General features: G+C 42.1%; 1 protein-coding gene across 1 annotated transcript in view; it reads left to right on the top strand.

Annotated features, from left to right (window-relative positions):
- GALNT5 (polypeptide N-acetylgalactosaminyltransferase 5) overlaps positions 1 to 17505 on the top strand; it is a 41507-nt gene extending 24002 nt beyond the window's left edge. Inside the window, exons 3-10 of the mRNA XM_040440889.1 lie at positions 1127 to 1246; positions 2711 to 2846; positions 4491 to 4610; positions 5553 to 5670; positions 6694 to 7017; positions 8616 to 8696; positions 10048 to 10209; positions 15914 to 17505. Coding sequence (XP_040296823.1) covers positions 1127 to 1246; positions 2711 to 2846; positions 4491 to 4610; positions 5553 to 5670; positions 6694 to 7017; positions 8616 to 8696; positions 10048 to 10209; positions 15914 to 16054 — 1202 coding nt within the window. The 3' untranslated portion in view covers positions 16055 to 17505. The remainder of the gene's footprint in view (positions 1 to 1126; positions 1247 to 2710; positions 2847 to 4490; positions 4611 to 5552; positions 5671 to 6693; positions 7018 to 8615; positions 8697 to 10047; positions 10210 to 15913) is intronic.

The following is a 17505-nucleotide window of genomic DNA, read 5'->3' as shown; positions in this document are numbered from 1 at the left end:
ATATATCTGTCCCATAGCTCTGTGTGGTTTTATTTAATTAAAAAAATGATTTTAGAGATATGTAAATTAGCCAAGTAAGGTGCCCAAGGTGTGGTTACTTACAGTTAAGGAGCCCACCACGCCCCCTGTGAAGGAGCCCAGCACTCCAAGTTAGTGGAATATGAGACTTTGTAAGAAAAAAAGAAAAAAAAAATCATAATTTTCCGCTAACTTGTGACAAAAAATAAAAACTTTCATCAACTCACTATGCCCATCACGAAATACCTTAGGGTGTCTTCTTTCCAAAATGGGGTCACTTGTGGGGTAGTTATACTGCCCTGGCAATTTAGGGGCCCTAATGTGTGGGAAGTAGTTTGAAATCAAAATGTATAAAAAAAAAAAATCATAATTTTCCGCTAACTTGTGACAAAAAATAAAAAGTTCTATGAACTCACTATGCCCATAAGCGAATACCTTAGGGTGTCTACTTTCCGAAATGGGGTCATTTGTGGGTTTTTTCTACTGTCTGGGCATTGTAGAACCTCAGGAAACATGACAGGTGCTCAGAAAGTCAGAGCTGCTTCAAAAAGCGGAAATTCACATTTTTGTACCATAGTTTGTAAACGCTATAGCTTTTACCCAAACCATTTTTTTTTTACCCAAACATATTTTTTTTTTATCAAAGACATGTAGAACAATAAATTTAGAGAAAAATTTATATATGGATGTCGTTTTTTTAAAAAAAATTTACAACTGAAAGTGAAAAATGTCATTTTTTTGCCAAAAAATCTGTAAATTTCGATTAATAACAAAAAAATTAAAAATGTCAGCAGCAATGAAATACCACCAAATGAAAGCTCTATTAGTGAGAAGAAAAGGAGGTAAAATTCATTTGGGTGGTAAGTTGCATGACCGAGCAATAAACGGTGAAAGTAGTGTAGGTCAGAAGTGTAAAAAGTGGCCTGGTCATTAAGGGTGTTTAAGCTAGCGGGGCTGAGGTGGTTAAGAAAAGTTTCTTCATGAAGATATTTTGCGCAAAAACCTCTCTTATAAAAGTACAGCACAAAGAGACACAATACAGAACTTACACCCTCCTCATTGGCTGATTTTATTCATTATTGTCCTTCATCTTTTTTCATCTCTGTAGCCTACCTCAAAGACAAGTTAGATGATTTCTTGAAGAAATACCCCAAGGTTCAGATACTTCATCTCAAGGAAAGACACGGGTTAATTCGAGCTAGGCTTGCTGGAGCCAATATTGCAACAGGTACTAACCTCCTTTCTATTTTGGTAGGGTTTATACTGTATGTATGGAGTAGAAAACCGTCCAGTGTAACAGTCTCCCAGTGCTGTAACCACCAGTGATCAGTTGTAATCTGCATCACCACAGGAGAACTGAGGCATTACACGGTTTGCATTGAAATCCATGGACTGCGTAATGCATGGACATGTCAGGTCCTCCTAGAGTGAGAGACCCTCTCTGCTCTGGCCAACAAAGGATTGGATGGAGTTTTCTCCCTCTATTAATTCCCCATTGCCTCAGGTAGACTTGCCCGGTGTAGGCGTCAGCTAGCATCTACTGGAGGTCAGCAGGGGATGTGAAAGTAGTGTAAGTGCATTCTTTACCAGTGCTTTGCATTACATTAGATAATTGATAGAGGTTTCCCTTGCCTGGAAACTCCTTGTACAATACACTTGACTAAAAGGCTAGTGCAGTATGTCAAGGACTGTCAGGGTCGTGTGATGGATTTCTATAGTAGATGAACAGTAGAAGAATTTCTAGGCTATTTTGAGAAACTATTTTATAGTATTAACCACCTCATATCATTAACAGTTTCATATTATATGATGTATGTGTAGCAGAGATGAATTATACGCTATGTAGCAGATCTGAATCATATGTAGCAGAGCTGAATTTATGTATTATTGCCATGTTAACACAGCATTGTGGCTCTTTAAGAAATGCTATGACCACTTTTGCAACCAATTTTGTGCTACTCTAATGCATTGAAAATACAAAATGGCAACTTTGCAAATGTTGTTGATTAAAGAGTAACTAAACTTTTAATACAATTTTTAGTAAAATGTCCCTAATGCCCTAAAAATACTTTTTGTAATATACTTTATTAATTTATCTTTAATTTTTAATAAAGATACCCCCCCCCCTCTAAAGCGCATCTTATCCTGTGCGCTTAAATTTCACTTTTCTGTACACCGCTGACTGTACGGAGTACGGGCTCTACAGTTTATGAATGGGGCCACAGCGCATGGAGTACAGGACTTTCAGTTTAGTGAAGCAGGCACAGGCAGGAGCCCGCTTAGCTAATCCTGGTATAGTACATGGTTACAGGGTACTGATATGCTATGCCAGCATTTGGGGAGGCACAGGCAGGAGAAGCAATGTGCGCTCCTGCCCGTACTCCATGCGCTGTGGCCCCATTCATACTGTACTATATGTTCAGGAACTGTTAATTGGAAGCGTGACTGCAGGATCAGACTACACAGGGTATGTTTGTAGTCTGTTACCATGGAAACTTATAGGCCAGTCTAGGAGCTGTAAACACAATATGGTAGCAAATTTTACAATCGTAAAGTTGCATTATTTTTTATTTTAGATGCATTAGAACCATAAAAGCTGGACATATGCTCTAGAGTACATGACGCACAATCTTGTGTGAAGCTATCCTGTAAGTCATTCACTATGTAGTAAAGTGCTACCTTTATCTTTTAGGGGACGTATTGACGTTCTTAGACTCACACGTTGAGTGCAATGTTGGATGGCTGGAGCCTCTCCTGGAACAAGTTCGGGTAAACAGAAGGAAAGTAGCTTGCCCAGTGATTGAAGTAATTAACGATAAGGACATGAGGTAATGTTCTGCTGCACGTGGGTATAGCAAACCCAAGTGAAATTGTGTAAATTTTTAAATTTTTTAAATATAATGTTATGTTATTTTAGGCATTGAAAAAAATAAAATGTATACATTATAGTTTTATGACAATAATCTGACTACTTAACAAGCTGCTGCTCTATAGAACACATTGTACCATGTCCAAGGGCAAACATACCACAGAGACTCACTTTTCTAAATAGTATATGTGGTCACTCATGTTTGTGGTTCTGTTTTTACGATAATGGGAGTGCCTGGCTCTGCTGTCTTCATATCTCCCACAGACTTCTGTGGAGAGGGGCATATACAGTACGTGCATGATCTCTTCTTCTACATGTGGATACTGTAGGGTTTCTGGTGGTCCCAGAGATAGGATACTTGGACATGGCAACTAATAAGTGCAATGAGCAGGACCGTGGTACGGTTACACGGATGCCAAATTATGCAGTGGGTCAGGATATGGGTATAATAGTCTATAGTTTAGTTTTTGACGCCAATTGCAGCATGCGCAGGGTACTGTCACAGGGCCCTTTAAGGTGTTGTAACTCACGCACCAGGTTAGGAATGCCAGAGTGGTGTAATGTCTCTGTATGGTAGTGGTAATGGTGTCAACGGTGTCTCCTACCTGGGTACGGCTGGACTCCTGGATCCTGGCTCACTTGCAATAAATTAAGTGTAGTGCTAGTAGGAGTAATAGAGGAATTTGCAGCAGTAATTGAGATCCAGACTTTTGTTAAAGTTCAAACTTGTCTTTACGGAGGATAACTTTCATCCAAGCAAGATACAGCTTTAGTCTTAGGTCCCAGCAGGTATTGGAAATGGGAGGGCAGGAATTTATCTTCTGCTCTCTCATGTACCTGGAGCTTGCAGGAAAAGACGTCTGCTTTGTAGCTCTAAACTGTGGCAGGAATTTGGCTTATGCACTTTCTATCTTCTGCTGTATGGGGACTGACTAGCTGAGGAGGAATATGGCTTCTCCTGGGGTCTCTGGTCTCTACTCAGTTATCTTCACAGGGTATGCTTTCTTCCTGGAGTTCTGGAGTTTATCTGCTTGCTTCATCCAGCTGAGGCTGCAGGCCTCAGGCTGGGGATGATGATCAATGTCTCAACCGAGACAAGATCCTGGCTTGATTCCCTATATCTGGGAGCTCCTAACATGCACACCCTACCTCTAGCAGGGGGTGGGCTACACTACTACTCTAACTTCCTTCCCTCCCCATGAGGCAGGATGTGGGCGCAGCCCACTCTACTCACAGAGGGGGGAGCTAAACTGGAATGGACTATTCCAGCTTAGATGTGCTAACCTGTAGCTATGTCCTTGCCAGAACATTGCTGCCACCTGCTGGTGAACATGAAAATTACAGCAATATATATTTAACAAGGTTTACAATACACAATTGTGAGAATATGATATAAAATTACACAAGATGACAAGGTAAATGTTCTTAACAGATTGTAGCGGGGTAAAAGAGTTTAGTAACACAACTCTGGGGTGTTACATAAGGTTGCATCTTTTGTTTTTTAGAGGCCCTTTTGGGCAACTGCTCTTATAGCTGACATCCGTTTTGATAAATATATCCCATTCATGGTTTTTGATTGTTAATACTGTTCTCTTCCATCTAGCTATATGACTGTGGACAACTTCCAGAGAGGGATTTTCACATGGCCAATGAATTTTGGCTGGAAAACCATCCCTACAGAAGTTCTCCAGAAAAATAAGATAACAGACATGGACCCATTAAGGTGAACACTTCTCGTTTTAATCATTTCCACCTACAAAAAGTGATTTTGTAATTTTTGCACAATTTGATTGGAATTACGTTTTATGACATGTCTTGACAAACGTGTAAAATCATTTGTATAAATTGCAATTTTGCTCATGTTATTCACTGGTATGGGAGCCTCAAAAATAGCTGAGAAAGTGCACTTGTCTACTTTTGAGGAGAGGCTATAGAGACAGTCCCAGAGGTGGAAGCCTTAGCCTATAAAGGCCATGGACACCGTAGGGTACATTTTTCATTATTGCATTCATATTGGGATAAAAAAATTTTTTTAACTGGGTCCTTATTAAAAACATTTAACAGTTTGTCTTATACAGTTTTCACTTTAAGTGCACTTGCAGACTAGCATGCTTTCTGCCTCAGATTGAATCCGTCACCAGCAGCTCTGATGGCTCATTCTGTAGCTCTTATCTCTGAATCGCAGATCCAGCTGTCAGAGCAGCTCCCTGACATTTTCTGCTAGTCTGCAAATGCACTGAAACTGAAAGTTGTAGAAGAAAAACTGTTGAAAAGTTTTAATAAAGACCAATTGAAAATCAGATTCTTAGCCCAAAATGAGTAGAATGCAATAATAAAAAAAATTGCTCCCAAAGCTACCTATAGCCTTTAATGAGACATTCCCCATATTATGTTACATTTTTATGGTGAACTGGAAGGTTGCTTTAAATTCAGCATTTTTATCATACTGACACTAAGCAACAATATCCCAAGAATATAACCCTGAACATAAAGGGGAACTTAAAGTGCTCCATACCATGGAAGGGACTCCATAAACAAGTAGCCAAATCTGCCGTCAAAATATGATAGTAAAGCATCGCAGCTATGGAACTGACGTTTGAAGACTTAATTTGCTAAATTTATATTTAATAATATAATATCTTTGCATTTTGCTTGACTGTTTCAGATGTCCAGTTATGGCTGGAGGATTATTTTCCATTGACAAGAAATATTTCTTTGAACTTGGTACATATGACCCTGGCCTGGATGTTTGGGGAGGAGAGAACATGGAAATATCATTTAAGGTATTTTTTATTAGGAAATATTTTTGTTAGCCCGTATTACCGTTTTATAGCTTGTGATATAGGCTGCCGTGACAATAAAGCGCTTGTTTTTCATAACCCTATTAGATAATTCTAGGTTAATAGAGGGGTCCTCTGCTCTGTATCCTCATCCAGAGTAGAGAGTGGTTACAAGGATTGCCACTGTTGCCTCTGTAGGACACCAGTTTCTGGCACACATCATAGTAAATCCATCGGGCAGAGGAGGCTTTGTCCCTCACACTAAGCCTCACTCTTTTTCTTGCTTTCTCTCTTAGCAAAGTGGTGCAAAGCACAAAGAGATGCAAATTATGGTGCAACTATGGCACGCTCCATAATTTGCAACTATTAACAACACCTTTATGCTATGTAAAACCCTTAAAGGGCATCTGTCAGCAGTTTTGTACCTATGACACTGGTTGACCTGTTACATGTGCGCTTGGCAGCTGAGGGCATCTGTGTTGGTCCCATGTTCATATGTGTCCGCATTGCTGAGAAAATGAGGTTTTAATATATTCAAATGAGCCTCTAGGAGCAACGGGGGCGTTACCATTACACCTAGAGGCTCTGCTCTCTCTGCAACTGCCACATCCTCTGCTCTTTGAGTAATAAGACCAGGCAGTGAAAACATCATCACACCTGGCCGTGTCAATCAAAGTGGAGAGGACGCTGCAATTGCAGAGAGAGCAGAGCCTCTAGGTGTAATGGTAACCCCCCCGTTGCTCCTAGAGGCTCATTTGCATATAATAAAACATAATTTTTCTCAGCAATGCGGCCACATATGAACACGGGACCAACACAGATGCCTTCAGCTGCCAAGTGCACATGTAACAAGTCAGCCAGTGTCATAGGGACAAATCTGCTGACAGATGCCCTTTAAATAAATCGCCCCATGGTTTTACTCAGTGTCTATTCAAATGGCTTATTGAAGATGTATGGAAAAGAGTTGTCCAGACTCCAGATGGGACAACCCCTTTAATTGTATATTTGGCTTCTCCTGTACTTTAGGTTTGGATGTGTGGTGGAGAAATTGAGATCATCCCTTGCTCCAGAGTTGGCCACATCTTTAGGAATGATAACCCCTACTCGTTCCCTAAGGATCGGGTGAAAACTGTAGAGAGGAATCTGGCTCGTGTTGCTGAAGTCTGGCTGGATGAGTACAAGGAGCTTTTCTATGGTCATGGTTACCACCTTCTACAAGAGCTTCCAAACATTGGTGACCTGACTGAGCAAAAGGAACTGAGGAAGAGATTACAGTGCAAGAGCTTTAAATGGTACATAGACAATGTCTATCCAGATCTGGATGCCCCTCTGGTCAGAGCTAAAGGAGTGGTAAGTACCCACCATAAACAATGTTGCTATATGAATAAGGATTTGTGGCAGCTATCTATGGTCCCATAAAACGTATGGTATAATACAGGGAACAGCAACCTCCGCACTCCAGCTGTCCTGAAACTACAACTCCCAGAATGCTCCACTCACTTCTATGGAAGTTAGAAGAACAGCTGAACTTGTTGCATGCTGGGAGTTGTAGTTTCACAGCATCTGGTTGCTGATCCCTGGTGTAACCAAACCCATTTATCCAAGTTAGGTGTTAATGTTTAATCTTTGAGGGCTCCCCAACACTGAGTACGTCAATACTGAGACCCCCAATAATCAGTAGAAAAGGGGTCCGAGTGAAGAACAAGAGTAAAACTGGTACATGCCGACTGGACCTCTCTATCTGATGCTGCATATTTCTTTGGGAGATACAGTTCAACATGTTGCAATAGAGTAACTTCAGGTGCATCTTCTATATTATCATACTATTTATACTAAATATATTAGGTTTTAGTTTAATATTCTGAACATGTTAATAGTCCAGCATTTACATGGTCAGTTTATTGAGATTCTGCTTTAATTATATGAAAAAAGCATGCTGATATTATCATTGTGTGCCTTGTTGTAATGTAAGCAAGTATCACTAGGGGGCACTAGAGTACAGTTCAGGAGATAAACAGACTAAATATTTGCAGTATTTTTCTCTTTTAACCACTTCACCACTGTTTAAGCTGACATGTCATAGTTGCCAGCAGCATCTGGCTATCCCTAATTTTGAAGCTTAGTCCTAGCAAATACTGTATTTGTCCCTGTCAAATGCAGTTTAATCATCTGTCTCCTATTGGATTAATCCAATAGTTAATTGCCGATATAAAGTGGTTAGCACTGGTGCCTTGCAGCGCTGGGGTCCTAGGTTCGAATCCGACCATGGACAACATGTGTGTTACTCCGGGTTCATCCCACACTCCAAAGACATACTACTGATAGGGACCTCAGATTGCGAGACCCATTGAGGACAGCTTGATGCTAATGTCTGTAAAGCGCTGCGGAATATGTCAGCGCTATATAAGTGAGTATAATAAAAATAAGTAATTAAAGGGGATCTGATCTGGGGTATTTTCTACCTATGACACTGGTTGACCTGTTACATGTGCACTTGGCAGCTGAAGACATCTGTGTTGGTCCCATGTTCATATGTGTCCGCATTGCTGAGAAAAATGATGTTTTAGTATATGCAAATGAGCCTCTAGGAGCAACGGGGGCGTGGTCATTACACTCCTACCACTAGCGGAAACTATCCATGGGAGCTGAGCTGCAGTACCCCAGCCCGGCCACTACACAACGATTGTAGCCATCTGCTTCTGGCTCCATCCACTCTATGGCTTCTAGTACCAGAGACTGCCGAATACAACTGATTGGTGTTGAACCCCCCACCGATCTGATACTGATGTCCCTAAAACCCCTTTAAGGAGATAAGACAAAAAAAATTCCTGTCTTAACAGGTAAACCAAAAACAAGTCAATAGGGGAAGAATGCAACTGTAATATGTGATATTTCCACTTTAATTTTAATATGACTAATATAACTAACCTTTCAATGTTTTCTTTTAGATAAAAAACCCTGCATTGGGAAAATGCCTGTCTTTACAAAATTCTACTGTCGTTGCTGAGTCTTGTGATGCCAGTAAGGAGGTAAGTGCTTTACGTGGCTGTATTGCTCTACATTGGGAAAAATACATTATTATACATTTTATAAATGGCATTTCTGTTTTAGAAAATACAGGTATTTCCCCACCAAAAAAACTCTGGACCATATATCCTTACAACTCGATACTGTGCTGTTCCTCAATTATCCGTTATCGAAATGTTTGAGTAAATGGATTACAGGACGTTACGTTCCCCTTGTCAGTGGGGTGTACCCATTCAGTGTGGCCAGTATCAGACTGTGTAGAGCAGGAATCAGCCACCTGCGGCACTCCTGCTGCTGTGAAACTACAACTCCCAGCATGTAACATGCTTGTCTGCTCTTCTCATTCTCATAGAAGTGAATAAAGAATTCTGGGATTTGTAGTTTCTGAACAGCTGGAGTGTCGGAGGTCGCTGACCCCTGGTGTAGGGGCACGTCCTATCCTTTGATCCATTGATATCCGTAATCAATAATAGTCTTTGCAGTTGGTTTCAGACCACTTCTTCCCACTAGTATCCAGTCTGAAGTTATGGGGACCTCCATCATGGAGACGTTCGATAGCATGACTACTGCTGTGTGGCTTGCGGGACTGAATACATCCACTCTACTGTAGAGCCAGACATTTCAGGAAAAGTGCATTTTCAGTTAGAGGATTGCCTTATCACTTTTAATGGTGGGGGATATGAAGATCTAACTGCTGGGACGCCCACCGTTCCTGAGAATGGCGTCCCTTTTGCCGGTCTGAATGGAGCAGCAAGTCGAGCATGTGCGCATATGCTCTTTTCATTCTCCATAGGACAGACAGAGATTGCATTGCTCATGCTCCATTCAGATGAGGGAATGGGAGCCCCATTCTCCAGATTCATGTTGACCACCACCGATCAAATAGTTATCCCTTATCCACAGGAGAGGGGATAACTTTGAAACTTGGCACAGCCCCTTTAAGGGATTAACCTATGATGTCACATTGGCTCCTACTTTAATCTAGGTCATAAAGTCCATATCTGCTGCACCGTTTCGGAGCTCTCCTCACTGGACTCCCGCTCCCCATTTGTCAATTTCCACATGTGCTGATCCAGCCAATGACTGACCTCAGTGGTGATGTGTCCACAAGAGGCAGCTGACCTAGCAATGATGTGCCACACGTCACCGCTGAGGCCAGTCATTGGCTGCAGTGCCACATGTGACCCCATCCATGCAGAGGTTGACAGAGGTGGACCAGAAGTCCAGTGAAGGGAGGCCAGGCCTCACAGAGATGGACATCCTCTTTACGGAGCTATTTTATTTTGGGACCATTTGGTGTCTTCTCTTATAATTTTGGAAGCTAATGGTTATGTCCTGTTATTCCCCCCACAGAACCAGCAGTTTAACTTCACCTGGTTAAGATTAATTAAGCAGAAGGATCTCTGCATTTCACCCGACCCCAATAAGAACAAAGTGGTCGTATTACCATGTGACAACCTGAACGGCAACCTGCGCTGGTTACACAAGTCCCTGACCGCATTTCAGCCCGTACTAGTAAGTAAACTGTTTCCCCACACGGTAGAAGGAAGCAGTTCACAGGTAACATGTCCGCCCAGGCGTATTTACTCGATGTGTGAGCAGCTGTGGGTCAGATCCTGAGCCAGGTAACCCTCCCTGCTTCTCCCTGGGCCCTAATCAGCCTGAAATAAAGCGTCATTAAGATAAAGAAAGCAAACAGATCTGCTGCTGGGAGTCCTGATAGTCCTGAGCACCTGACATGCCATCTCCAGTCACTGCTCTTTGCCAGTTCTTCAGCTGGTATCTCAAAGTTTATACTTGCGGTTGGCAGCAGCACAATCACCAGTCCGTCTCTTTTTGAGCTATCTAGTAACATAGTAACATAGTACATAAGGCCGAAAAAAGACATTTGTCCATCCAGTTCGGCCTGTTATCCTGCAAGTTGATCCAGAGGAAGGCAAAAAAAAAACTCTGTGAGGTAGAAGCCAATTTTCCTCACTTTAAGGCCGAATGCACACGGCCGTGTTCAGCGGCTGAGAGCGGTCCGTGGTAACACGGCCTGGATTCCTGTTGAGAGCAGGAGCGCACGGCGTCATTGGTTGCTATGACGCCATGTGCTTCATGCCGCCGCAGCACTACAGTAATACACTCGTATAGTGTATTACTGTAGTGCAGCGGCGGCATGAAGCGCACGGCGTCATAGCAACCAATGACGCCGTGCGCTCCTGCTCTCAACAGGAATCCAGGCCGTGTTACCACGGACTGCTCTCGGCCGCGGAACATGGCCGTGTGCATTCGGCCTAAGGGAATAAAAAATTCCTTCCCAACTCCAATCAGGCAATCGGATAACTCCCTGGATCACCGACCCCTCTCTAGTAGCTATAGCCTGTAATATTATTACACTCCAGAAATACATCCAGGCCCCTCCTGAATTCCTTTATTGTACTCACCATCACCACCTCCTCAGGCAGAGAGTTCCATAGTCTCACTGCTCTTACCGTAAAGAATCCTTTTCTATGTTTGTGTACAAACCTTCTTTCCTCCAGACGCAGAGGATGTCCCCTCGTCACAGTCACAGTCCTGGGGATAAATAGATGATGGGAGAGATCTCTGTACTGACCCCTGATATATTTATACATCGTAATTAGATCTCCCCTCAGTCGTCTTTTTTCTAAAGTGAATAACCCTAATTTTGATAATCTTTCAGGGTACTGTAGTTGCCCCATTCCAGTTATTACTTTAGTTGCCCTCCTCTGGACCCTCTCCAGCTCTGCTATGTCTGCCTTGTTCACAGGAGCCCAGAACTGTACACAGTACTCCATGTGTGGTCTGACTAATGATTTGTAAAGTGGTAGGACTATGTTCTCATCACGGGCATCTATGCCCCTTCTGATGCCACCCATTATCTTATTGGCCTTGGCAGCAGCTGCCTGACACTGTTTTTTGCAGCTTAGTTTGCTGTTTATTAAAATTCCTAGATCCTTTTCCATGTCAGTGTTACCCAGTGTTTTATCATTTAGTATGTACGGGTGACTTGCATTATTCCTTACTATGTGCATAACCTTACATTTGTCAGTGTTAAACCTCATCTGTCACTTATCTGCCCAAGCCTCTAATCTATCCAGATCCCTCTGTAGCAGTATACTGTCCTCTGTAGTATATATACAGTATACTGTCCTCTGTAGTATAATGTAATTACTTTACACAGTTTAGTATCATCTGCGAAAATTGATACTTTACTATGCAAGCCTTCTACAAGATCATTAATAAATATATTGAAGAGAATAGGGCCCAATACTGACCCCTGAGGTACTCCACTAGTGACAGTGACCCAATCTGAGCGTGTACCGTTAATAACCACCCCCTGTTTTCTATCATTGAGCCAGTTACTTACCCACATACAGAGGTTTTCTCCCAGTCCGAGCATTCTCATTTTATATACTAACCTTTTATGTGGTACAGTGTCAAATGCTTTGGAGAAGTCCAGATATATACGACATCCATTGATTCGCCGCTGTCAAGTCTAGAACTTACCTCCTCATATACAGGGAGTGCAGAATTATTAGGCAAGTTGTATTTTTGAGGATTAATTTTATTATTGAACAACAACCATGTTCTCAATGAACCCAAAAAACTCATTAATATCAAAGCTGAATATTTTTGGAAGTAGTTTTTAGTTTGTTTTTAGTTTTAGCTATTTTAGGGGGATATCTGTGTGTGCAGGTGACTATTACTGTGCATAATTATTAGGCAACGTAACAAAAAACAAATATATACCCATTTCAATTATTTATTTTTACCAGTGAAACCAATATAACATCTCAACATTCACAAATATACATTTCTGACATTCAAAAACAAAACAAAAACAAATCAGTGACCAATATAGCCACCTTTCTTTGCAAGGACACTCAAAAGCCTGCCATCCATGGATTCTGTCAGTGTTTTGATCTGTTCACCATCAACATTGCGTGCAGCAGCAACCACAGCCTCCCAGACACTGTTCAGAGAGGTGTACTGTTTTCCCTCCTTGTAAATCTCACATTTGATGATGGACCACAGGTTCTCAATGGGGTTCAGATCAGGTGAACAAGGAGGTCATGTCATTAGATTTTCTTCTTTTATACCCTTTCTTGCCAGCCACGCTGTGGAGTACTTGGACGCGTGTGATGGAGCATTGTCCTGCATGAAAATCATGTTTTTCTTGAAGGATGCAGACTTCTTCCTGTACCACTGCTTGAAGAAGGTGTCTTCCAGAAACTGGCAGTAGGACTGGGAGTTGAGCTTGACTTCATCCTCAACCCGAAAAGGCCCCACAAGCTCATCTTTGATGATACCAGCCCAAACCAGTACTCCACCTCCACCTTGCTGGCGTCTGAGTCGGACTGGAGCTCTCTGCCCTTTACCAATCCAGCCACGGGCCCATCCATCTGGCCCATCAAGACTCACTCTCATTTCATCAGTCCATAAAACCTTAGAAAACTCAGTCTTGAGATATTTCTTGGCCCAGTCTTGACGTTTCAGCTTGTGTGTCTTGTTCAGTGGTGGTCGTCTTTCAGCCTTTCTTACCTTGGCCATGTCTCTGAGTATTGCACACCTTGTGCTTTTGGGCACTCCAGTGATGTTGCAGCTCTGAAATATGGCCAAACTGGTGGCAAGTGGCATCTTGGCAGCTGCACGCTTGACTTTTCTCAGTTCATGGGCAGTTATTTTGCGCCTTGGTTTTTCCACATGCTTCTTGCGACCCTGTTGACTATTTTGAATGAAACGCTTGATTGTTCGATGATCACGCTTCAGAAGCTTTGCAATTTTAAGAGTGCTGCATCCCTCTGCAAGATATCGCACTATTTTTGACTTTTCTGAGCCTGTCAAGTCCTTCTTTTGACCCATTTTGCCAAAGGAAAGGAAGTTGCCTAATAATTATGCACACCTAATATAGGGTGTTGATGTCATTAGACCACACCCCTTCTCATTACAGAGATGCACATCACCTAATATGCTTAATTGGTAGTAGGCTTTCGAGCCTATACAGCTTGGAGTAAGACAACATGCATAAAGAGGATGATGTGGTCAAAATACTCATTTGCCTAATAATTCTGCACTCCCTGTAAACTGATTAAATTAGTTTGGCATGACCGATCCCTCACGAAGCCATGCTGATATGGCGTTATTTGCTTATTTCCGTTGAGATGCTCTAAGGCTACCTTAACACTTGCGTTCAGAGCAGGTCCGTCTGGTGTCTGCACAGACGGATCCGCTCCTATAATGTAGACGTTTGGATCCGTTCAGAACAGATCCGTCTGCATTATAGTTTAAAAAAATTCTAAGTGTGAAAGTAGTTCAGACGGATCCGTCCAGACTTTACATTAAAAGTCAATGGGGGACGGATCCGTTTGAAAATTGAGCCATATTGTGTCATCTTCAAACGGATCCGTCCCCATTGACTTACATTGTAAGTCTGGACGGATCCGCTTGCCTCCGCACGGCCAGGCGGATACCGGAACGCTGCAAGCAGCGTTCAGGTGTCCGCTTGCTGAGCGGAGCGGAGGCTGAACGCCGCCAGACTGATGCATTCTGAGCGGATCCGCGTCCACTCAGAATGCATTGGGGCAGTACGGATGCGTTCGGGGCCGCTTGTGAGCCCCTTCAAACGGAGCTCACAAGTGGAGCCCCGAACGCTAGTGTGAAAGTAGCCTAAGATAGCATCTCTCAGAAAACCTTCGAAGAGTTTACCCACAACAGATGTTAAACTTACCAGACTCTGTTTTTGGACCCTTTTTGAATATTGGCACCACATTTGCTATGCGCCAATCCTGTGGGACATTCCCAGTCAGTATAGAGTCCGCAAATATCAGAAATAAGGGTCTGGCTATGACATTACTTAATTCCCTTATGATACGGGGGTGTATGTCATCCGGTCCTGGCGATTTGTCTATTTTAATCTTTTTAAGTCGCTGATGTACTTCTTCAGCTAATCAGCTAATCTTCTCGGATACTTGTTATTGTCCTTATTTTCCGAATATACTGTGTAAACTTGTAAGGAGCATGTGAGCACCGCTGTGCAAAGTGGACATATATGGCTCGCTAGTCCATTTTCCAAAGGTGGCTGAATGGGCAGGATATAGACCCCTACTGGAGATTGCTAGCGCCCAGTATTGCACATGTGGATTTTCCAACACATTGGGAATTCTGTGTGTGGCTACTTAAAGGGGAATGGCACACACACAGCGGAATATGATGGCATAAGAAGCTGCTGATTGGCCTCTGAGCTTACCTTAGTCCTCTGTGTCCAGGGTAAAGGTGTAATTAGTCACTACCATCCATATCCTTTTCCAAGATGGCGATGTTTTCCTGTACTGTGCCTGCGCTAAAAGATACAGTATAGCCAGTGCTTCCTTGATGTTTTCTACCTGCTCCTGTGCTGACTGCTATCAACACAGGTGCAGTATAGGAAAATGTGCCGTATTGGAAAAGGATATAGATGGTGGCAACTCTTTACACCGCTACCCTGGACACCGAGGAGGGTCAACAGTAAGCCCACAGGCCAATTGGCAGCTCCTCATGCCATCACAATCTAGTGTATGGCATTGCTTTAATTTAGCAGCAAAGTGACCAACCCCCTTTAATCGAAACGACCTCACCTATTCCCCCACTGCAGCTAACCCACCTCAGCCAGTAATTGGGTGAGTAGCTACTCCAAGCCATTCCGATTCTTCCAGGAAACCCTTTAAGGAGGAGGCTCCCAGGAACAGAACCTGCCAAGAGCAAACTAAATCCAGTCAGTATTATTTAGCAGTGTATAGCAGTATTATTTAGGAGTATAGTGGCAATATTATATGGGCTATTTAGAAAGTATTAGTATTATTCGGGTACTATATGGTGCTATTATATGGGATGTATATAGCAGTATTATGTCAGCTTAAATTATGAGATAGACTGTGTAAAAAGACATGTTGGAGATGGGGTTCCTTTGCTAGTTTTCCGTACGGGGGGGGCCTTAGCAGATGTAGCTACTGAACTTCTGGTTGTAGAATTCTGAAACAATGCAGTCTTATATTTTCTTCGTTGGTGTCTGCTGAAAGACAAGCCATATGAGAGATGCTATATGTTCCTCCATTGTCTATGCCAGGGCATAATTGCTCCATGTCTGTTGTTCTTCTACTTGCCAGTCCTTGACTTTTTGGTATTTGATGATTTATTTATTTATTCCTTTATTTATTTATTTTTTTATTTGTTATAGGCGGACCATTTAGTTTTAGAAAACACAAAGCATCCAATGTGTCTGGAGATGGAACCTTCTCATGGAAGAGTGCAAATCAATGTCTGCAGCCCCACAAGTCCTCTTCAGAAGTGGAGTTTTGAGACGTACTTTGCCTCGTGAGGGCGAACTTTTTTCGGAAGAATTTAATATATTGTTGCAGATGTTACAGATTGGAGCAGATGGACAATACTGTTGCATCGAACTAAGTTTTTTGAATTTCTGTTTCAAACAGGCGGAACTAGGATGTGACCATAAACAGGAATATGGAAAGACTAAGGTTCCCTAAAAATTGGAAATGGTGCTGCAGAACAAGAGATTAATGAGGATTCTGGGACTTTCACTAATTCTGTTTTTTAAGCTATAGGGGGCATAGGTGTTACAAAGGGGATTTTATGTTTGGGGCTCCTGGTAGGGACCTCATCATTATTTATTTGATTTTTTGGGGGTAACTGAAATTGTATCACATCAATATGCTGTCATAGGACATACGGACAGGAGTTGGTCTGAGCGGACAAACCTTTAAATATTAATGACTTCATAAATAATAACAGTTGCCCCTTACATGAGCCGATGGAAAGTGGTGTCAAAGGGGGTTGTCTTGTGCTGGACCTTTGGAGGCCATTATTTTGTCAGAACCTGGGCCCATCAGAGGCTTCTCTGGTACTCAGGAGGGTCAGTCAGACCGTTAATCTGACACAGACGCCGACTATGTAGAAACCTTACTGTCACAGTGAATAAGGGAGCACAGAGCATGTACAATGTTCAGATGAGACGTAAACTGTTTTTAACTTCAGATTTTTATTTGTCTGGAATTTTTTTAAACTGGACGCATTGCTCTCTCTCCTTTTAGTGTGTTGTAGCCATACATTTGTCATCAGTGGATCTGTTTCATGATTTTTTTCCTTCAATTACTACAACAGTACAAACCCCTTTTTCTGTGCTCCTGCACATTTATCGGTTTTAACCTCTATTTATTCCTATAATAAATCATTGATTTCTGGTAGGATCTGTTGAGACAATGTCACATGTAAGCAGCTTGGGTGCCTAAAGTTTCTAAAATGTTGCCAAAAATTGCATTAACTGCAGTGGTGATAAATTATTATTTTTCTCTCCACCGCTACAGAAGCGCTTGCTATTAGTTCTGTATTTGACCGTCAATTTGAATATGTGAATGTGAGCAAATAGCGCCACCTGCAGGTTATATCCTGTTATGCATATTGTAACTCCAGCCTTCGATTTCCTGTATGAAAGAAAACTTCATTGGTCTTTCTGTTGCAGAGTTTACTAGTGCACTTTATCCCTGCAGGATTGTTTTATAAACTTTTGATAGAATGTATCAATCTACATTCTAGTCATCTTTTCATTGGGTTTTAAGTATTTTTAACAACTCTTTTCATTTTTCGCACCAACAATGTGATATGATATGTATGACCAGGCTCACTCTCTTAGTAGAGGGTGTGGGGACTCGCTCTGGTAGACAGGATTAGCGGATGCAGTATAGAGGCAACAAAAAGTTCTTTGGATCAAACAGTTCAGTGTTTTATTCACACTTTAGGTAAGTGACAAAACAA

Source organism: Bufo bufo, chromosome 7 (genome assembly GCF_905171765.1).
Source record: "Bufo bufo chromosome 7, aBufBuf1.1, whole genome shotgun sequence".
Lineage (NCBI taxonomy): Eukaryota > Metazoa > Chordata > Amphibia > Anura > Bufonidae > Bufo > Bufo bufo.
The sequence above is the reverse complement of the archived record's forward strand: the minus strand, read 5'-3'. Positions and strand labels throughout refer to the sequence as shown.